General features: G+C 39.0%; 3 protein-coding genes across 6 annotated transcripts; 2 read left to right on the forward strand and 1 right to left on the reverse strand.

The window, feature by feature from the left end:
• Nucleotides 1-72: 72 nt before the first annotated feature.
• On the forward strand, nucleotides 73-3,119 carry LOC109855203. Of its 2 annotated transcripts, none has more exons than XM_020429133.1 (5): nucleotides 73-1,525; nucleotides 1,606-2,005; nucleotides 2,316-2,626; nucleotides 2,732-2,945; nucleotides 3,028-3,119. In XM_020429133.1, exons 1-3 carry the CDS (start codon nucleotides 707-709, stop codon nucleotides 2,336-2,338), a joined length of 1,242 nt encoding a protein of 413 aa, XP_020284722.1. In that variant the 5' UTR covers nucleotides 73-706; the 3' UTR covers nucleotides 2,339-2,626; nucleotides 2,732-2,945; nucleotides 3,028-3,119. The 2 variants fall into 2 exon arrangements, with proteins under 2 accessions (XP_020284722.1, XP_020284723.1); XM_020429134.1 differs by having other exon boundaries at nucleotides 2,766-2,945.
• An 850-nt stretch (nucleotides 3,120-3,969) lies between these two features.
• On the forward strand, nucleotides 3,970-8,759 carry LOC109855180. Of its 2 annotated transcripts, none has more exons than XM_020429091.1 (5): nucleotides 3,970-4,219; nucleotides 6,336-6,446; nucleotides 6,653-6,883; nucleotides 7,010-7,270; nucleotides 7,467-8,759. In XM_020429091.1, the coding sequence occupies exons 1-5, from the start codon at nucleotides 4,115-4,117 to the stop codon at nucleotides 8,700-8,702; spliced, it is 1,944 nt and encodes a 647-aa protein (XP_020284680.1). In that variant the 5' UTR covers nucleotides 3,970-4,114; the 3' UTR covers nucleotides 8,703-8,759. The 2 variants fall into 2 exon arrangements, with proteins under 2 accessions (XP_020284680.1, XP_020284681.1); XM_020429092.1 differs by having other exon boundaries at nucleotides 7,010-7,267.
• LOC109855182 (lysophosphatidylcholine acyltransferase) lies at nucleotides 8,754-20,992 on the reverse strand. Of its 2 annotated transcripts, none has more exons than XM_020429094.1 (11): nucleotides 20,592-20,992; nucleotides 16,928-17,073; nucleotides 14,023-14,237; nucleotides 13,036-13,148; nucleotides 12,553-12,707; nucleotides 12,291-12,428; nucleotides 12,047-12,172; nucleotides 11,788-11,932; nucleotides 11,575-11,673; nucleotides 11,311-11,455; nucleotides 8,754-10,888 (listed from the first exon to the last, which is right to left on the reverse strand). In XM_020429094.1, exons 1-11 carry the CDS (start codon nucleotides 20,715-20,717, stop codon nucleotides 10,803-10,805), a joined length of 1,494 nt encoding a protein of 497 aa, XP_020284683.1. In that variant the 5' UTR covers nucleotides 20,718-20,992; the 3' UTR covers nucleotides 8,754-10,802. The 2 variants fall into 2 exon arrangements, with proteins under 2 accessions (XP_020284683.1, XP_020284682.1); XM_020429093.1 differs by lacking the exon at nucleotides 14,023-14,237 and adding an exon at nucleotides 15,250-15,467.
• Nucleotides 20,993-21,740: the final 748 nt, after the last annotated feature.

Raw genomic sequence — 21,740 nt, forward strand, 5'->3', positions numbered from 1 at the left:
AAATATATATATATAGAAATTAATTTTGTCGATTAAGTTACATTTTTGGATTAATATTTTCTAATATTAAGAGGTGTAATAGTTAAAGGCTTGAAAGACGCGTAAAAACTAAAAACACACAGCCAGAGAGATCTATAAAGAGTACATAAATGTAACCTTAATAACTACTTCTAATTCTATTGACATTGCATCATTCTCTAAGGTCGTGGATTGTTTTATGCATCAAATTCTATCTTGCGCAATACTATAACAATCATATATATCATTGTGTAAGTTTGTTTTATCCTGTTATTTATTTTACGTGTTTGTCTTTATCTCGTTTTTTTATCGTAAATCAAAGCAAACTCGATCGAGACTTTTGAATGAGTAAAACAGTAACGTTGCGCAATATACATGTATCAAGTCATTAAGCAAGCGCGGCAGCTGTCAATACTGTCGCGATAACCTTCTGATAATCTTGTTTCTGAAATTGTGCCATATTAAAAAATTGATCCAGTGAACTTTTATCCAATCTAACGTGCTTTTGCCATTTTTGTTCAACTTTTTTAGACTCGTTGAATAACTGCTTGAAAAACTATTTTTCAACGGAAAACTTTCTCATATCGTGCGTCTCTTTTTTAAGTTATCTCTCTGCTAACCAATAAATCATCGTTCAAACTGATAATGCACGTGAATTATCTGTCGGCAAACATTGCAATCAGTCAGTATGTCCAGACCGGAAGACAAATACTATCTGTTTCTAATGGAAGTGTTCGTGAGACGAGTGTCGAGCGATCGCTTGGCTAAACTTAATCAAATGTTCGCCGTGCCCACCGTCGTCCATTTCGGATTCTTCGATTTCGTAGACGAGGACGATCTAACGGTGACTTCCGCAGATCCCCTTAATCAGTCGCGGAATGATATTAGAAATTTCTTTGAAGTGTTCAACGCTGGAAAATCAGTTTTGTTTCCCCTCGATTACAATGAAGTGGCGAACTGCGCCGTGGAGATGGTTCTTAACTTCACCGTGAAGAAACAGATGTCCGATAACATCATACCGAAATATATTCTAGTCGGCACTGGCACCCTCAACCTGTCCAAGCAGTACTTGGCTCTCAGAAAAGAAATACTGAAGTGTTGGGGCGCGGGTGTCACGACAACCAAAGAGCTCGACGCTGAAGTGCCATTAATTTACAACCACAACCAGTCAGGCACTCTCGACGTCTTTGTGAAATTGTCCAGTTACGGAGAAACAATAGTCACGGAATTTGATGAGCCGATAACGGAAGATTTCTCGACTTCTCTCTTCGGCACTGGTGAAACAACCGATCGGATTATAATGCACGATTATCGAAAAACAGATTCGAGCGTTATCGATCTGTGCGAGGCATCTAGCAAGAATCTTCAAGAATTATTCAATTATCCGGCGAATATGTTAAAGAGTTATATCTGTGCGCCATGTGGGAAAGAAAAAATTGTTAAGAGGGATGAGGGAATGAAAAGTAAAGTTGACGATAGAATGCTGGATGTAAAACTGAAGGATGCGGTATGTGTTTAAAAAAAAAAAAAAAAGTGTAAAAGTTTTGAAGTAAAAATGCAAGCTGAGCTCAGATCTCTGATTTTCAGTTATCGAAGAGCTCGCAATCTAGTCGCAGTCAGTTCTGCAAGCCGGTAGTTCTCAAGGTCTCTGGTCTCTTTGACAACGGCGATAACGGTTGTAAAAAACCTACTGTAACCGTTGCTGCGGAACCCGATACGACCAAACCAGACGCTACGTCGTCCCAACACGATATTTTTGTTCTGAGAATCGGCAAAAAAGGTCTTGTTGGTGTCAACGAGAAGTCCGACATACAGCTGGAGATGAAGACTCCGAAAGGATCTGAAAGAAGGCCACCTATTAGATACGAGACTAGAGATATACAGACGGATCTTGAAGTAAAAGAAAAGAAACCGCTAGACCGAAGACGTGATGATAAAAAAAAGCACAAAGCTAAGAAAAAACAGCGAATACGTTCAGAATTAAAAGGCAAATTCCGATAAACTTGAATTTATTTTAAAAAATTTACTTCTTTTGATTGTGTGTGCGGTTTCCCTTTTTATCCTTTTTTTAATTGTTACCTTACACTTCTAAGATTTTACTAAAAAAAATTATTTTTGTATAACTAATTTATTAACTTGTGCAATAAATATATTTTATTTAATTGCAATTAAGTTTATTTTATACAAACTGCCAATAAGTGTAATAAAACGAGTATTGTTTACAATATTTTTTTATAAAATGTAAGTATTAATCATGCAAGAAAGATAATTAATCATAAATGAATTCTCCTGTACAGTAAGACGGCGCTTCGATCGATAAGACTTCAAATATAAATGTCAACCTAAAATTTCTTCTATCTCTTCTCTTTATCGTTGATAATAATCTAAATTGAATAAAGTGATAAACGACAAACAATACACAAAATAAACATTGTTATCTATGAAACATACACAAATTATAAATTACGTATAAAATTATATATTAATACAAAATCAAATGGAAGGACAATTGTTCTTGATCGAGTTCTTAGTTGACACTGTCAATATTCCCGCAATATGGGCTAGTCAAGAGAAAATATTGCCGACAAAGACTTTCATCTCGTTTCAAGTAAATTGATTATGTATATTGTCTTTTATCTTGTTTTTTTTTATATTTTAAAAATCTTATTCTTAAAAAATATTATTTTTATATATTACAATGTAACTGCGACAGGTACTGGGCTTACCGCCTATTAATATTTATCAAGGAACGGCAGCAGAAGATTGCGTCTGTGTTAATGAGGGATCGCAAGTCTTTAAAAAGGGCAAATCCTGTTTGTTCGCTCTTCCAAGTGCTGTTCTTCAAAAACCATTAACCATTTTTCCCGTAACAATGTCTGTGTACAAGGAACTACCGCCGGGACATTTGCCGGACGTGATGTTAATAGGTTTTTTCTTCAGTTATATTCTTTGATTAAATTCCTTCGCATTAATTAAAACACCCACAATTACTTCACAATTACCTCACAGGTACTCACCAGATCCAAATTTGCGATCTCGTAAATTGGGTCCTGAGCCGGCAGATCGTCGACAACATCAATAGCTACAGAATGATGAAGAACACTTTCCAGATCACCACGGCGACGGGAAAATGCGTCGGCGAAGTCACGGTCTTCATCCGCATTTCCAGTTTTGGCAGAAAAATAGTCACGCAGTTTCAAATGTCTCCCGACAAGAAACTCTATCTTTTCAAAAGGATTGACAGCAACAGCTTATTTCAATTCAAGAAGATCACTCCCATCCTCCCGGACAAGTGCTTGTGCAAGAAGACCGACGGCAGTGGGGAAGCTGCAATGATCAGCGCTGCTATCTGTGACGAATATAAGCGAAAAGAACGTCGGCTGGTAGACGTCAAGGAAGATAAGTGCGCACCGTGTTGTCCCGAAAAGAAAAGCACTTTACTCAGGCGCAAGGAAACCATTAGAAAATGCGGCTGCCCCGTTTAATTCAGAAACTCAGTCTCGACAAATATCAATGATTCATCATTGAGAAACAACAACGAGAAGATGTTTCCAAAGAGATCAAATGTGAGAACTGTGCTAAAATTTCGGAATTCCGGAAGTTATGATATTCAACAGCGGATATATCATCAGTCTGCGCGCGCTATTATGACTGTCCTAGCGTTCCGGTTCTTGTTCAGCATCCACGTGCGGTCCTGCGTATTTAAATCTCCGTTTATTCCTGTCTAACGTCGCGGGGGAACGTCGCGATGGAGCCAGAGGGATGCAACAACGGGAGGTGGAGAGGCTCCGGTCGATGACACTGCCGCCGCCGCCGCTCATACCCCCGCCAACCCCTTATCGCGCTACGGGGTGTTAGGCCGATATTGTCGCGTCTGCGCGATGAACAACCCAGAGACAGTCGACACCAGAAGACATCTTCGCGACAGAGACGTGCCGCCGCGGCGTCGTGCGGCGTCGTACGGCGTCGGGACGCGCGTTTTAAAATCCCTTCAACTTAGCCGATCTCGGGAAGACGCCTGGCACCGGTTGGTTGATGGCATCCCGGCAACGACAACGACCCGGCCATTCATCACGGACATTCTTGCCCGACCAGTATGAACAGCTCACCGCAAAACTCGAACAGCGCCGGCACCGGGCAGCGGCGAACACCTGGCGTCGACAACAGCGACGAGGAGGAATGGAGCGGCGTCGTCGAATGTGTAATTACCGTCACATTGCTTCTCTGTCTGATCTCTCACTTGTGCAACGTTGTAATTTTTTCTTATCGCACTTTTCAACCGCGAGGAGAAAAAAAGGAACTGTACAGTTTTTTTGTTAAAATCATATCGATTATTATCGCTTTTCAATTTGAACGAGATATATAACTAATCCTAAAGCGAATAAATAGAAAATCTTGTTACAAAGGCAATAGGCCGAGTACACCTATATACGAGGAGCGAATGATAAGTATCCGAAACGATCCATAGATAACGACAGTAGTATCGCATTGCTGTTGTCGTGGACAAGTTTTATCTTTCAGAGGAACAATCAAATGTCAAACTTGTTGTTGCATGTGACAGCTCACCGAAGTAGATGCTCTCGATAATTTTTGACGATTTATCAGCCTCATACTTCGACTGTTGCAACGGTCAAAATTTATGAGTTGGGCTTCAAACCGCTGCTTTATCCGCCTTCCGTGTGATTTTTTGTTTATTTTAGAATTTGTAAAAAAGAAAAACAACTCGTTGGAGAGAAATTTTCGAGCAACACTAAAGTCATTGTACCACAAATGGCAATAGTTTGGCGAGTTGTCGCACCAACACTACGTGCGATAACGAGCCAGCGTTTGACATTTGTTCTTTTGAAAGATGAAACTCATTAACAACAACAGCAATACTACACTACTGAGACTTTTTGCAAAAAACAATGTCTACGATTTTTTTCCGGGACTTCGATTATGATCGATTGAACATCGATCAAATCTATGCAGCATGTTGATGCGATGTAATTCATCTTGTAAACATCAATTAACAAGAATTTACATAAGACTGTTAAAGTTGCAATGTCATAGTTGAGTGCAATTTATTGCGAGAGTATTGATGTGTTTCCTTTTCACCTGATATTCGCATTGCGGGAAAATCGGCCGGTGACCAAAGAAAAGAAATCAAATAAAAACTGAAGCTCTTTCAAGCTTGTAATGAAATTCTTGAGTCCATATCGAATTTTTAAAATCTTATTATTAGAGAAGAATTATTAAAAAATTTGCAGAATAAGTTAACGCAAAAAGGTTTCGAATTACAGTGACACTAGCAGATGGTTTTAAACCATCGGTGCAATCGTAACAAAAGCGACGAGGTAGAGTGGGAGGTAAAGACGAGGTCATTCAAGGACAATTATCCGAGCAGAATGACACACACACAGAATGTGAGATACTATATAAAAGAGAGACAGGCTATACATATATATTATATGTATTAGGATCGCGCGAGTCGTCGCGTGTGTGCGCGTATGGACACTTGATATGCGTGCACATTAAAGTGGACTCTTTATTTTGGACTTTTGAATTTTTTTGCGCCACTCTCTAGAACGGTTCCAATTGCCAAAAAAATAATCTATAAAAAAATTCAACCCGATTGGATAAAGGAAAAAGGAGCCTCTGGGCCTTTAAAAAAATTAAAAAAAAAAAGATGTTTTATCATCTATTACTTTTTTTGTACGACTAACGGTTTTCAAAAAAATATAAAATTTTTTAAGGTGCTCCTTTTCCCCTTATTCGATCGGGCTGAACTTTTTCACAAATTATTTTTTTTAGCAATTGGAACCATTCTAGAGAGTGTTGCAACAAAACAATTTCGTCAAAATTACAATTTAAAACAAATTTTCACCAGAAATAAGACCCACTCTAATGCACATACGTCAAACTCTTTCGCGTCGTTTTCGAAATTTAGTTGCTTAGTAAGGAATAAACGTGCACTGTTCTGTTCTGTTTTGTTTCTTCGCGAGATTATTATATTTTATTAATTAAGATATTTTATATAAGCAATTAATAGTTAACCGATGTAACATATAATGTTACTAAATAACATTGTGGTGTGTGTGTGTGTGTGTGTGTGTGCCTGTTCATGATTCATGATTTAATTAATTCTCGACAAAATGTTCTACAATGTTCTTTCTTCGAATTTTTAATAATTATTCGTAAGTTTATTTCTCTCTTTATTAACCTTTATATGTATAATACATTTCTCGCGGAAAGCATCATAGAAATTTTATTTTATCGTAATAATCGATCCAAATGCGTTTGCAATTTTAGCGATAATAATAAATAATTTTGCTTAGGCTGTCCTTGAGAGAACCAAGTCCGATAGAACTGCGCGCGCTGATGAGGACAGACGTCGCCGGACGATTATCGTTGAAAAAAAGAACGGCACATACGGCTTCACGTTACAGGTAACGATTACGTTATTATTGTATTACATGATAAAATTTGATACCTTGCTAAAAACCTACTAGTGCTCGTTCTACTTTATCAATAACCGCCTTTTATAAAAGTCTTTTATAAAACGCTCAAACAACATTTTAACAGAGTACCTTTTATTCGTATATATCTCAAATGTTTCAATTGTTAACGATTTGATCTCGAATTCATTCGACAGAGCTATGGAATACACTACAAGAGAGAGCAGGAGATAGAGATGGTGACGTATGTGGATTACGTGGAGTACGATGGGCCAGCTTTTAAGGCAGGTATGCGAGAGGGTGACGTGATACTCTCTATTAACGGCCACGAGATGGACAGAGCCGATCACAAAACCCTAGTGAATTTTATCAAAAACTGTGATACCAGAATGCGAATGGTCGTGTCCTTCGAAGATTGCGTTAGAAAGGTAAGAGAAAAAAGTTCGATCTTACTGATCGCAACTTCGATTTGAGTTTGGATGAAATCGCTTGCACGTCTGAAGAGAGTGTTAATTAGTAAAATTTTTTTTTGAATAAAATTTTCGTGATTTCAGGTGGAACTACACATGCGTTACATCGAGTTGCAACGCGCTCTCCAGTCCCGTCTGGGCGAGCTGGAGAGATTGTGCGAGAGAGAGCGGTCCATTCTAATGGGCCGGTGGAAGACTCATTCACTGCCAGCGCGCAAGAGAACGCCTAACAGCATCGCCGGCACTAACCCCGGTCATCCATCGCCCTCTTCTAGCTTTAACTCTTCCACGATCCAATGCTGCCGGCCAGCAACCTCTACCGAACACCTTTTGCTTTATAACGTGGTAGCCGTTACTTACATTTTGATAATAAGAAATTTGCTCTCGCGCATTACGCGTGTAAATGTTTCAAATTTTTTGTGATTACTTTTAGGAATTATATCTTAATGTGATCTTGCGCAATTTTCTTGTAAAAAATTTTGTTATTATTTTTGTACGCTTAATTATGACGCAAGTAATTTGAGAAACGTAAATTTTTCAGTTTGCGGATGGACGACCTTGTCTCATTCCACGTAGCGCCGCTTGTCTGGTAACAGTCGGACCGCCACGTTCGCGCAGCGATCATCATCACTTCCTTTCCAAAATGTCAAGCGAATCCGCGGTGACCACGGTCTCCTCGCGTCACAGTTATCATCAAGCAAACGGCATGACCGGAACACCTGTGAAGAGCAAGTCCCACAAACAGACCTGCCAGCAGCAACAACAACAGCAGCAGCAACAGCAATCGTCTGTCGCTAGTGAAGGACCTTCGTTACACTCGGCACCTCAGAATAGTCTTTGTGTCGCTTGCATATCCAGCGCGAATCGTCGCCGGGAACAATCCGACAGTGGTAGTCTTGACGCTTATGATCTCGCCAGTCCCTGCTGCGATCCGAATTGCGTGCCTAGTCGCCGACGTCGCGAGAAGCAACGACGCGCTCGGAACGAACAGACTCTTCATCAGCAGCAACAGCAACAACAGCAGCAACAGATCAGCATGCAGCATCATCACGCGCAAGGACAACGCGATCAACAACAACAGCAGCAGCAATCTGCCCACAATTGTCCTCGCACATCAGGTCATAGTCTTCATTCAATTACTAGTAGCGACATTTCAACGACGGCTGACAGCGTCGCCTCTTGCTCCACCAGCCTCAGTACCGATACTCTGTACTGGGATCCAAGCGTGCATCAGCGACCACCGCCGTGCCTTCAATATGCCAAGCCTAAGTCTTGGGACAATCTGACTACCAAGGCTTTCGGAGGTTACGGCTTCGGTTATGGTTATCTGGACACCGCGACCATCAAGACTCACAGCGCGGAACGTCCTGGTAAAGGGTCTCATAGCGGCGTTGGCAGTGGCAGATCGAAAACGCTAATCGGCACCGTGCAACGAAAGACCAGCACCAGTGGCAGCACCGCGTATTCGACAGTGACGAGCTCGACGGTCAGTCGGCACTTCCAACCGACCAAGTCGACAGAAAGTTTGCTGATCCCGCCGGGACCATATCAGGGCGACTTAGATCAGGCCAGTCTGAGCTGCGAGTGCCTTGATGGCGGCGGCGGCGGCGGTGGCGGACCCGGCTCGCGATTCGTTCAGCTGGAGAAGCACAAACGTGCCGACGAGGCAGCGGGATATGTTCAGTCAACCCACGCGCAAGTTAGCAGGCATCGACGGTCTAGTCATTCCGACGGGAAATTACGGGCTATCAATAATTCCGAAGTCACGCGATTGTAATAATATTCTTTAAATACACATTATATCGAGCTAATAAAGTGTCGACGTATATATAAATGTTGCTCTCGCTTTTTATTTTACTTTAACCAAAATGAAAATCGGGAATCATTAACATGTTGTTCAGGAGTTGGCGGAATTTTTAAAAACCCAAATAATTTAACTTATTATCCTTAAACGCCTCCTCCCATACTTCATGCTCGTTTCTCGCGTGTATGATTGCATTTGGTTTTACAAATTGTAGGAGTCGGATAAAATCGAACGCAAATTACAGCTAAAGTGACCGATTGCATTGATCAGTCACATGAATTTTCAAAGTAAAATAGCACGTCTTCAATTTGCAAACACCTAATGCAGTATTTATTATTTTCTTTTATTTTAATTTGTTATATATTTTAGTTATGATTACTATTACTTAATAAAACTAATTTCTGTTTTATCATACGTACGTCTATTCGATCAATATGCTTTCAGTGTACACACTTCCTAGAGGACAGCACATATTTCTAAGATGACTAAAAAACAACTTAAAGACGTCTTATTGTCGTTTAGACATCTTTAAAAATGTCTTTTGGCCTTTCCGCGCTGTCTGGGTTAGTTAAAATAACTGCGTTACCTTATCGTTAGTTAATCTAACAAACTGCCAATTCTAGTGTAGATGAGAAAAAAAAAATGTTTCTTGTAAAATAATTTTAAATAAATATAAAATGTTATGTATATATGTTATTTATATGTATAGTTCTCTTTGGCGCTAAATTATATCAGTTTGGGTGAACATAAAAATTACAAGAGAGTAGACGCATAAAAAAATTCGCAGTTTTTTCAGTTCAATAAATACTGTTATTTGTAACATTATTTTAACTAGAAGATATAACTTAATATATCCGGGTTTTTTTTTGTTTTTAACTCAGAATGACCACTAACAATGCGTTATTAAACTTCAGCCATTTCGTTCATGTACAGATATTACAAAGCGGGCACTTTTTCTTAATTCTCCGCGCCCTTGTATATCCTCTCTCTCTATGTACATCATACATACATACATTAACGTACATACATACATCACTTACATACAAGCATACCTACACACATGAGTGCACTTGCGCTCACAGACAGTAGACACGATCGATATGGCGCGCAATCTCGCCATATTTTTCTTCATGACCGTGTCTACGTTATGTGTCGTTTCATACTATTGTGTACAACAAATATGTACACAATTTAAGTTTATACGTGTATATTTGCGTACGTGCACTACTCTGTACATGTGTAGCGAATACAACGGCCTGAACCATTGAACTGAAAAAATAAATTAGTTACACACCTTACTAGCCCATTTCTCTCTTTCTCTTTCGTTCTCTTCCTTTTTTTCATCTAAATGCATGTCCGAGACCTATATACCGTGTATTTACTCGCTTTCGAGCTAGAGAAAGAAGCTTTGCGATCGCGGATTATTTAACTAACGCGTGTGTGCTATACAGCAAAAACAGAAACCATAAAACTTTGTTTTCCCTTGTTCGAGGTTTTAACGTCCGTAGATCTTTTCAAATCGGAAGTACCAGCCACCAGGAACTGTCGAATTTTTTCCGAATGTAAAGGATAAAAATGGTTTTCCCTCGGATCCTTGGGCTTTCACATTTCCGAACTTTCTAAGAAAGTGAAATCTCCCGAGACGTCAAAACTCTCGTCGATACATCGTCGATTTCTTACAGAAACTTACGTCGCGCGTGTCCTCGAATTTTTATATCCTCTGTATTCTTCGAGCATATATATGTATAACTAAACATTCTCGAATTTATCAAATCTAAACTATTTAGAATCCTTGAGTTTTTAAAATTCTAAGTTTCCTCTATCTCTCTCGCTCTAAGTTCCTTTCTCTAAATTTAGTAGGATTATAGGAAAGACGCGAGCTAGCAGTCTAAAATCGTCGCGAACGTGCGACCGCAACTTCGCCGTGGACGACAAAATAGTGTATTCGCTTTTAAGATCCTCAGGACATCTTGGAATATGACGTGCCTCTCATACGGGATTGGAGCAGACGGGACTGTGAAAAGGCCTGCCTCGAAGTTCCACGGAAGGAATCTCGGGCTCTAACAGACAATTTCAAATAGCCTTCTTCGAACCCTCGTTATTCGCAGCGAACAAGTGCGCGTATTCCGCTCGATTCGATAGTTGCGTCAGAACATCGTCTGTAAAAAAACAAATTAAAACCGATTAAAGAACAGAAGAAAGTGTGAGAAGCTCGTGTAGTATAAATACAGGCAGTTGAGAATGAAGGTCAGTGACGAGCGATAAAGGTGTTGATTAAATATATTTCTTCTGAAATTTAGTACAAAAGTACGCGAAACATTTCGGTCTTTAACTGGACCCTTCGAATGGACCCTCAGCATTCGAATTCTTATCCCAATATGTGAATCATATTCATTTTATTTTAATTAAGCATACTTTTTTAACTGCGACTGAAGAAGGCTCCAGTTAGAGACCGAAACGTTTTGCGTACTTTTGTATATAAATTTCAAGAAATATATTTTATCAACACCTTCATTGTTCGTCATTGATCTTCATTCTCAACTGCTCGATCAAAGAAAATCAATCACGCGAAAATATTTACCAAAGTTCACTGTTTTGTCGTTCTTGTCGGTTTTAGCCTGCTGGAAGATCCTGTCAGATTCCTCCGGCTGTATGTGTAGTGACAATCTCAAGGCTTTCCTGAGCTCCGATTGAGTCAGACTCGTCGTCGTCTTCGAGCCGCACACCTACGTGACACAACGTGATGCGTGTAAAATTAAGATTTAATACGCTATACACATATACGCTATACACATATACGCTATACACATATACGCAATACAATTATACGCGGTCGACAACTTACATCAAACGCAATCTCGACCTTGTCAAGTTCCGAAGACGCATTTGCCGTCGCCAACACGGTGAAGATATACTCTTCAAGATCGATCTTTCCTAGTCCGAGCTGTAACAAGCAAAATAAATAGAAATTCCTCTTCAGAACAAGTTTCTTTTCATTATATATATATACACATATATACATGTATATACGTGTGTCATTTCAACTAATTAATCCGACCTTATCGTGAATACGAAACAGTTGCTGCGTAGTTGGATCTTTTTCATCTAATCTAAGGATCTGCGCGAATTCCTGCAGATTCACTTCGCCGAAGTTGCTCGTCTTCTTCTGCACAAGTTCTTCCTCCGTCTTCGACTCCACTAAACTGTAACGCGTAAACAAATAAATAAAATATTATTCTTTAATTTTAATTCATAAATAAAAACAAAAAAATGATGCATCATCATCAATTTAATCTGCAGGCAGTGTGCATCATTACCCCAATTTGTAGCGGAGTTTGTGCGTCTTCACGATACTGGACGCGTGCGGAAGATGCAACTGATGCGCCTTTCTAATAATTCGACAGTCGTCGTACGTGTAATCCGAAACGGGGATTTTCAACGCGCTGTAAAGAGAGTCGCAACGATATGTGTGTCAAATTCTTTGGGACGGGAAATAAAAATCTAAAACACCTTTTTGTTAACTCCTGCGACTCGCGCGAAAAAAAGAAAAAAAACACTCACTCTGCCATGAGACGACGTACATTGTTCGCATACAACTTGGGATCCAATTTCTCCGCCTCGCTCGGTTTGTAAACAGGTAGGAACTCGATCTCGCAGCTACTGTTTAACTGCGTCAATGTTAACCACAGCAATTTCAATCTGCGAACGATAAAATTTTAAACAAAAATACCGATAAAAATCTAATCACACACATAAACGTCGAAGATAAACACGCGCGAGATCAAACAAACGATGGGAGGAGAGAGAGATGATCTATACTTACGCGCCCGGACCTTCCCACGTCCATGTAACCGTATCCAATTTGTTTGGGTATCTGATGCATACAGGCTGCACCGGTACGCCGGGATAAAAAGCGCCCGATTTGAATGTAATTAAACACGACCGGTTTGTGCAAGTTCCCTCAGGAAATATCATAACCTGCGGTGGATAATCGGTCAATTATATGAAGCAGATGAGAGAAGGTAGTGATTCGCGCGGCAAGCGAGCACACATGTAGCCTTGATCGCGAGTTTGCGTGCACTCAAATCGTTGGATTATTCGAAATAGAAAGTTAGTTGAGAAGAACTGCAATAACTTTTCTTATGAACTTCGTAAACTCTGTTTGATGATTCTACAAACTTTAAGCCAATCTCTTCACGGACTAATCACGTTTACATGTGATACCGCTTCCTGCGTTTTATATACACATATGTCAATATTGTATATTTGTTATGTAAAGTGGTTTAATTCAATATTCCGCGTTTACCTGTGGCCAATCTTCTTTCGAAGTGGTCCTTTCGATGATCTCTTTAATGGTATTCTGACGGGAATTCGGATCTTCCCTCCATACGTAGACCGGCTGCGTATAGTTGATGAGCTCTACATGTGTGCGAAATATTAATAGAACAACGCAAATATAATTAAGTTTTTCTTTAAATAACCAATACATTGATAATTGCGACTTGGACCACACTTGATCTTGTTCCGATCGACTGAGCCAAGTAATGCTAGTTGCGCAATTCGTAATATATTTATTGCATTCATTCCGCATCTGCTCTTCTCTCTCTCTCTCTCTCTCTCACTCTCTTTCTTTCTTTTTTTTCAAATAATTCGTACTACATAATGGTGAATGGGATTAATTGCTTTGAATATTATTAATAATTTTTTATTGGACAGTAGCGAACACAATTACTTGGTAAAAATACTATTGCACATTTGTAACTTTTAATCTATATCTATATCTATGTCTATATCAGTGCGGAAAAAAGTTATTGCACTGCTATGCATTCGTGATAATGCCGTATTTCTCTACCGACAATAATAAAATATACACGTGCCACATCCTTTACAGAATTTTATTACTGATAATATATTTGTATCACCGAACGATGTTTTATTACTCAAAGTAAATGTTATCTCGACCTACACTAGTAATAAAAATTTCTTGTAAAGGATTATAAACATAAATTATTTATCTTCGACGCAAAAACTTCAACCTTGCGCACATAAAAGTTGTTGCGAGTTACTACAACACACAACTTTCACCAACACACAATAATGCCTCGTTGGAAATTGTTCAAAACGACTTCACGTATTTATAGCACATAATACGTGACACTTGGTAGCTTTCCGTTTGGCTCATGTCGGTTAAGAAAAAAAAAAAAAAAAAATACTGTTCAACGGTTTGACTTACCTATTTTTTTTTAAAATTCACAATAGAACGCAAAGAAATGAAAAAAAGCAAAACACCTACTTCCGATAAACGGATTTAATCCCGATTCCCGGCGGACGATGATCGAGGGAAATCCGGTGACGTAAACGATGCCGCCGTCGATGAAGGTCGAGTGCGGCGCGAGGACCAGAATCGGTGCTTCCGATCTGGACGCCTGTTTTCCTCGGACCACGATTTTCATCCCGCCGGCCTGGTAAGTAAGTCGGCCCACGAAACATATCCATGGCACTAACTTGCTGCGGGTTTCAACCGACAAGGTACAATGCACACAGTGGAATTGTATATTCCAATAATTGTCATGTTAATTTCTTTCAATGATCAATTAAAGTATCGCGAAAATACAGCGATGATGAATTACACGTTTCGATCAATGTCGTAATCATTTGAAATAAGAGAAGTACGTTTCCCAAGTGCATCGATATGTGCTCGATAATCGGACCGATACATACTCTATGAAGAAGAGAAATTTATGTGCGGAACGCTCGATGCACTTTCACGATCGAGCGATAAAGAGAAAGAAAAGAGACGATAAGTAAAACCGCTCGATTAGTACTCGTGCTATTGATACTCGAGAAACGTTAGTATAATCACAACAACGCCTCGTGCTTTGCACTTCCTTTTTTAACCCTCCATTGCGACACCTCCGTCGATGTCCAAATCGTGTTCTTCATTCACATGCGATGTGTGTCTACACGTTGAGTAATTTGCCGAAGAGATTTCTTGTATTTTTTTTTTTTTTTTTCTATATTTAACTTCACTTTTCGACACAACGGATATTATCAAATAACGCATCAGAGAGTTAACAAGTAGTGCTGTTTATTTAAACCCTTTAACTAGCCGGTGCTTTCCGAATTCAATTGCTATTTGATTTACTGATCGAAGAGAGATAAAATGTACAATAAAATGTCGTAAGATGTCAAAAACCACGTATTATCAACAATTGTTAAAAATGACACAGTTAGTTGCTGAGAAAAGTAAATCCCATCCACCATGTATGTATATATTTATATTACGTACAACGAAGTGTGTGAATGAAACAGAGTCGAACATTGTGCTTTCTCGCAAAGGGAGAGGTCGCTATATTTGGGGCTTGTAAGTTTCAAACAACAACAATCTACAAACAAAGTCTTCTAATAATAGTCAAATTGCGTTTGATTTAAAATTGAAAATGGGTCGAACGCGCGACCTGTCCCTCATTTGGTTCGATTCGCCCCTAACTGGGCGAACACGTAACGATGAGAGACCTACTTCCAAAGAAAGGGAGGCGGCTACTCTCCCCTTTGGCAACGATGCTTGGTCCGCCGAGGTATACGACCGGAAGTGCATCGAAGAAGCTGGAATGCGGAGCGAGGGCCAGCACCGGTGCATCCTTAGTCTCTGCCTTCCGGCCCTTGACCTTCAGATGATGAAATCCACCGCAGAGAAATAACGCCCGCATCATCCAGCAGATCACGACGCGCATGTCTCTGTTTTTAAGTGGTTTTATTTGCAGTGCGCATGCACCATCGTCCGACGCTACTTCTCTACTTCTACTCTCTCTCGTATGGGGAAGGAAAGAAGGAATTTTCTATTTCGTCGAAATAACTGTAGCGAGATATTCAGAAGCGACATTTGAAATTATTAAGTGAGAGTCCCGCGCGAGTCTCTCGGAGACTCGCAATTTTGTATATATTCTTAGTTCATATAGAAAGAGAGAGATCCTTAGATCCGCGCTAAGGATTTCACCTATCTTAAGCGATTTCGCGAGTTTCACAGGAGATACGAAACTTACGAATCCTCACTGCGGAGAAAACTTCTCTAAGAGGAAAAGAAGTTCTTTACTCTTTTTCTTTATACGTCCGAAGGGCACACGTCCGATTGGCGCTTTATTTATAAACAGCGTATAATTTCAGGTAATAGACGGTCACGTAATTTCAAACGAGAATTCGTAAATAATTTAGAACTAAAGGTGCTATTTTCTCTCTTTCTCTCTCCACCGTGATTAGTTAAAAATACAATACTTCAAAACAGTTTCTACCAACTCAATTCATTTATTATAACTTTACATGGCACGGCTTTAATAGCACAAGGTTGACTTATAAACTTTCCTCGCTGTACGACTTTGATAAAGTGTGTGTATGTGTGTGTAACGTGCATAAAGAAACTAAAGTGTGAAAGAAATATATAAACAGGCGATACCACGCGACTTTATTGCATATTGTCTATATATATATGCGCTAAAAAAACTAAAAAAATTAAAGATATACTTAAAAAAATGTTTCAAATAGTTTTAATCGTACAAAATTAATGTATCATTGTGACTAGGTTAATTTATGTTGTAATTATAATTCATCTGTCGATGAAGAGAGATTGAGTCACTGTTTATACATTACGAAGGCCGCATACAAAGCATTTGCTGAATACGGAAATGTGTTTTAGATACTGAAATCTCGCAAACAGTGTTAAGACGAAAAGGCTAAACCTTGTCCTACTTCGGAGAACACACGAATTTAGAGGCAAACTTCTTTTTTTCACTTTTTTTGGCCAGAGTCAATTAATAAATTGACTTTAAACTGAATTATTATTAAATTTATAAATAAAAATAAATTGCAATAAATATTTTTCATAAAAATATTTTTCGTGCAAACGAATTTTTAAACAAAGGTCCAGATCTAAACTCTCCGAACTCGATCGGTACATTTGAAGATATTCGCGCGAGGGTTTTTTTTTTTTTTAGTCTATATATCAGCAAAGCGAGATAATATATATACCAGGAGGAAGAGAAAGGGTTAAAAAGCGAATCTGAAGAATTAATCAATTATTAACATAAATAGCACAGAGAGTAGTGAGATAAGGCTCGGAATGAGGAATAACGAAGGAAAAAATAGGGTTGTGCGATCTCCTCTTGCTGAGATCTATCATGCTGTTTTTGCTTTTGCTAACGTACCGTCTCCAACCCTTGAGAGGAGCCCTCCGAAGATCCTCCTCGGTCAAACCGTGCAGACCCAAGCAAGCTAACAGCCACGCCAGAATCATCAGAGTCGTAATGGCAGCTAGTCTGACCGGCAGGAGGGCAATTGTTAGGAATATCGTCTGCAACATTCACAAACATTTTCGCGGAATTTACTTTTTTCTTCTCTCAAGCAAGTTGTTTTTTTTTTTTTTTTTTTTTTGTTTCCACGTACAAAACGTAACGACAGGTAATAACGTTCTTGTGACGCAATTATATATAAATAAATAATTCGTCAAATAACGTATATATATTTTATTTTCACGCATTTGCATAAATGTTAAATATTATAGGGTCTAAATGAATTTAAATGTTAATGGAATGCACTATAAAATGTAAAATAATTTTTCAGAAAACTATTAAACACTTTATTAAATCGTTTCTCACTATGCGTATGTGGTGGAATGACGTGACAGAAGTGGGACACGCAGGTAAAGTAAGTAATTGGCTCGAGCCCACCGTCTGTCACGCGGTCAAGGTTAGAAGGTGCCCACCAATGGCTTCAATTTCTCATCTCGCAGAAGGATGAAGAAAGAAAGACTATAAAGAACGGAAAAGAGATCGGACGCGAGGTACCGTTCGGTTACGTTCCCGCTGTGTTCCGTTAGTTACACATCAGCTGCTCGCTTCATCTCCCGCAAAGAGTAACCGCAAAAACAAGCAAATCACAGAAATATGCGAGTCATTCAAATTATATGTTTATTTATTCTACAATAAATATTTATGTATTTTATATATATTTCTTAGGTGTTTATTTATGTAAACACACACACACGTGTGTGTTGTCTGATCGCAAACTCGCGTCGTGGGATATGACGTAATCCTTCTGCAAACGAGAGTGAATGCAAAGCAGGAATTGGGACAGAAGGACATTTGGATTAACGACTGAAGATAAACTTTGTGTGTTAATGTTAATGAGATTAAAGCGAGGGATGAAAGCGCGCCGGTTGAGATCAACGTGAGAATATTTCATTCAAGCTAACTTTGATTTTGACTATTGACTATTGACTTTGATCAATAAAGGAAAAAACAAACGCACAAACACAAAACAGCGAGAAAGAACTTCCGTGTATCTTCGGTGTTTGAAACTTTCCGACATAGCCGAAGATGTGAAGTTAAATTGTGTCATTTCGAACAAAAAAGTCATGAAAATGCAAACCAAGCATATATACAAATTTTCGAATTGAATTTAATTCGAATTACCATATACGTATTAATTTACGTTTAAAAACTATATTTGTATGCATGTACATGTATCCGGCATATTAACTCGTATCGATCCTCAGCTTAAAAAAGTCACCTATCATTTTGCAAAATTCGCAATAATTATTAAATTGTTAATTAATTAATGCAAAGCCAATAAGCGCGTGAAATCCAACGTCTCCGTAGGCGTGTATAAAATGTGTGATTTTCAGAAAATCAATAAATCAGCTGATAGAGAAGCCGTGCTCGCACACGTCTGCTCGCTGCGTTACTCTCGAGACTGTAGGAAGTAAGCAAGTCAAATTGTTTTACGACTGAAAATCATATTTTGCAAAATGACACGTGACATTTCCGTTTTCAAATGAAATCATCTTTCATATTTTGTTTTCAAAAAATTTCAAACATTATATACTCGTCGAGCGCTGAGATTTTGTATAGAAAGTTGTTGCTCGCGGATGTATAACTGTAAATCCAAAGAGCCAATATCTCGATAAGTAACATTGTTGATATGTTCGCATCTATGTACACATCGGAAAATAACAGATTATACGTTATCGCCTCCCAGCTTTTATGGCGATAATGTTTTATTTATGAAAAACTGCGTATTACACCACACGTGCAAAAGATATGACAAAAGATATTAGATTTATTAAAAATACAATGACAAAAGACATGGAAAGAGATAAGAACGTGAACCTTTGTATATTCTCCGTGTGTATAAAAATATAAAGTATTTAATGCAAATTGAAAAGAAATCTTGTGTGACAATCATTATAATATATTTTGTTTTTCGATTTCGATTTCCTTAAACGACGCGCGCACGCGCGTGGTTTCACTCCTGGGTTGAATTTTGTTCCAGGCAAATCGACACTCGCGCACCTCTCTCTAACTCGTAATACCGAATGAATGTGGGCTTTCTACACTCGGTCAGACTTCACCGATGTTTTAACAAGAGAAAGCATCGGTCCACGAAGGAGTGCTACTTGCGTCAGTTTAACGGTTAGCAAAGTACAGGCCGCGCGATTTTAACAGCACGAAAACACGTGGCTATAAAACTGTTGAGCGATTTTATTTTTGTTGAGAACAGAAATTAATGAAGAGACTACTTTTTTTTTTTTTTAGTGTGAAAACTGTTTTCTATTTTCTTATCACTGTTCGCATAAAACAACGCAAACTTCTTTCTTATCGTAGGATGTTAGTTATATACGTTTAAATTTCGACATTAACAATTCTTGAGTTTTTTTAATTAAAAATATCTAAAGTTCTCTTTAGATGTGTATGTAAAATTTTTATATGAAATATATCATTTTGTTTTTGTTTTCAATTTTACAAATCCACAAATTTGTGGATCGGAGTAAAGTGAATGTACTCGTCGTTCAATTGACCTTGTTCGCGGTTAACATACGCGACTAACATTTCGCGTGGAAGCCCCGACGAGAATGCGTCGAAGAAAGTGGGGCGGAAATTAGCGAGCGCTCTGGCAGTAAAGTTTGTCGTTTTACAGATATATATGTGAATTTATATCGTGTTAACAATGAAATCATCCCGAACTCTGGTACAGCGACCGGAACGGCGACACGACTACGTTGCTTCAATGTTAAGCGCACAAAAACATTGATCAGCCGCATCCAAACGATTTCTGGTGTGAAAGTTGCCGCATGGTGCTTACAAACCGGTGGAAAAACCAGCTTATTGCCTTCACAGACGATATCACCTTTTCTCGACTCTCTGCTTTCCGCAGACAATTCTTCCTGCCTTCTGCTTGAATTGCATTACAATCTTATATAACGGTGATAATCATTACACGTATCGTCGCACTCGAAGAGTGCTCGTATACTGTTATTTTATAATTTAACGTCTGAACTCGATATGGCAAATATTCGAAGAGAAAACATTTCTCCGAAAAAAAAAACCTTCTCGTCCATTTGGACCGTATTTTCCGGAGAGAGCGGGCCAGATTTCACCGATGACCCGTTTTCGCAATTAATCTCATTTTTTTCGTAGATATATATATATATATACGGAAATGTATATATATATATATTACGGAATATATATATATATATACGGAAATGTATATATATATATATTACGCAATTTGAATTGCGTTTCTAAATATTTTCATTTGAAAGCGCTATCTCTCATTTTGCTTATCGTTTTTTTGTCGGATGCAATATGTGAAAGATCTGGAAATTTAACGTAAACTGCGAAGTTATCCGACACTCACGCGCACCCTTTCTCGGCACCGCGATCGAAGCACACCCCGCCTCGCGGCGGTGGTGGAGGCGGTGGTGGAGGCGGCGGTGGCGACGGCGGCGGCAACGGTGTGGCATCCCCTAAAACGCGCTTGCACGAGCATCGATCCTGGGAAGAAGCCGCTTTCGAGAGAGGTACTGACCTTGAGCTTGTCGTAGGTCGAGTCGAGTTCGAGCCGATGTACGAAGGGGTTGAGGATGTCAGCGCTGAGCGAGGAAGCGTCGGCATTGTCGGGGCTTGGTTGCTCGTTCCTCGCGTCTCCGTTCATCGCGGAACGGACGAGAAAAATAAAATCTGTGTACGACGGTCCGGGATCTCTCCCCAAGAATGGAGTCTGCGAAAATCGTTGATCGTCCTCTCTCGACTGAACGAGAGAAAGGGAAAGAAGAAGAAAATATATGAGAAACAACGATGAATCAAAAACGCGAAACTAACAACGGAAATCACGGAAAACAGAACACTGATAAAAAGAGTCCGAGACCAACGGTGCCCACTCGCACCCTCCCGCGTACGGAAAGATTGACGGTCGACTGTGCACTGCGCTACCCGGACACGCGCCACCGCAAGAGCCTCTCGCCGAGGCTGCTGCGGCGGCGGCGACGGTGTGGCGAATACGAACGAAGTATCGCGCCGCCGCCGGGGTCGAGCAACGCCGACGACACGGTTAGCTTCTTTGAGATACGCTTGTGTTTTACAAGATGTATTAATGAATATAAATTATTACATAAAAGATATTTCAGCGCTTTCTTGAAAACCTTGAATTTGTAAAGAAAACTCTTTTGCAAGTAAGACTATTTTGTCGAGAACACATGCGCAGTACACGTAATATATAATTAAGCAAATTTTCTCACTAAAGATGTGTAATTTCAAATAATTACTGTTTCAAATTACACGCAAATTATATGTATTATGAGCTATGAATTAGCAGCAATTAGATGAATTATGCATTTGCAGTATTTAATCAATATATTGACAATTTTGGAATAAAAGGTAATTAGAATTAATAATTATTCTTCTAATTTTTTTCTGTATCTTTCTTCTCTCAATTCGCTTACACACTGCAACATACTTGTAGTGTAATTAAATAAAAGATTGAAGAATAAGTAAACAAGAGTTATATATAACAAATAAAAACAAGTTATTACATAAATAAATGATAAAAATATTTAAATAATGTTTTTTTTCATATTATTGCTTTAAAGTTACGAAACAATAATATGATACTAATTTTTGGTCTCTTGTCTAAATCGGTTTGAATCTTCACTGCAGAGATTTCTGACCGCGCGCATAG

This window comes from Pseudomyrmex gracilis, unplaced genomic scaffold (assembly GCF_002006095.1).
Source record: "Pseudomyrmex gracilis isolate BER0280 unplaced genomic scaffold, ASM200609v1 scaffold_83, whole genome shotgun sequence".
Lineage (NCBI taxonomy): Eukaryota > Metazoa > Arthropoda > Insecta > Hymenoptera > Formicidae > Pseudomyrmex > Pseudomyrmex gracilis.

Coding starts and splice junctions, on each gene's coding strand:
- LOC109855180 (XM_020429091.1), top strand. CDS start 4,115: ATGAACAGCTCACCGCAAAACTCGAACAGCGCCGGCACCGGGCAGCGG. Junction 4,220..6,335: donor GGAGCGGCGTCGTCGAATGT/GTAATTACCGTC, acceptor AATTTTGCTTAG/GCTGTCCTTGAGAGAACCAA. Junction 7,271..7,466: donor ACCTTTTGCTTTATAACGTG/GTAGCCGTTACT, acceptor TAAATTTTTCAG/TTTGCGGATGGACGACCTTG.
- LOC109855182 (XM_020429093.1), bottom strand. CDS start 20,717: ATGAACGGAGACGCGAGGAACGAGCAACCAAGCCCCGACAATGCCGAC. Junction 17,074..20,591: donor CGACCTACGACAAGCTCAAG/GTCAGTACCTCT, acceptor TGAATGTTGCAG/ACGATATTCCTAACAATTGC. Junction 11,674..11,787: donor TGTTTCGTATTCACGATAAG/GTCGGATTAATT, acceptor TGCTTGTTACAG/CTCGGACTAGGAAAGATCGA.
- LOC109855203 (XM_020429133.1), top strand. CDS start 707: ATGTCCAGACCGGAAGACAAATACTATCTGTTTCTAATGGAAGTGTTC. Junction 1,526..1,605: donor ATGTAAAACTGAAGGATGCG/GTATGTGTTTAA, acceptor TCTGATTTTCAG/TTATCGAAGAGCTCGCAATC. Junction 2,006..2,315: donor AATACGTTCAGAATTAAAAG/GCAAATTCCGAT, acceptor TCTCCTGTACAG/TAAGACGGCGCTTCGATCGA.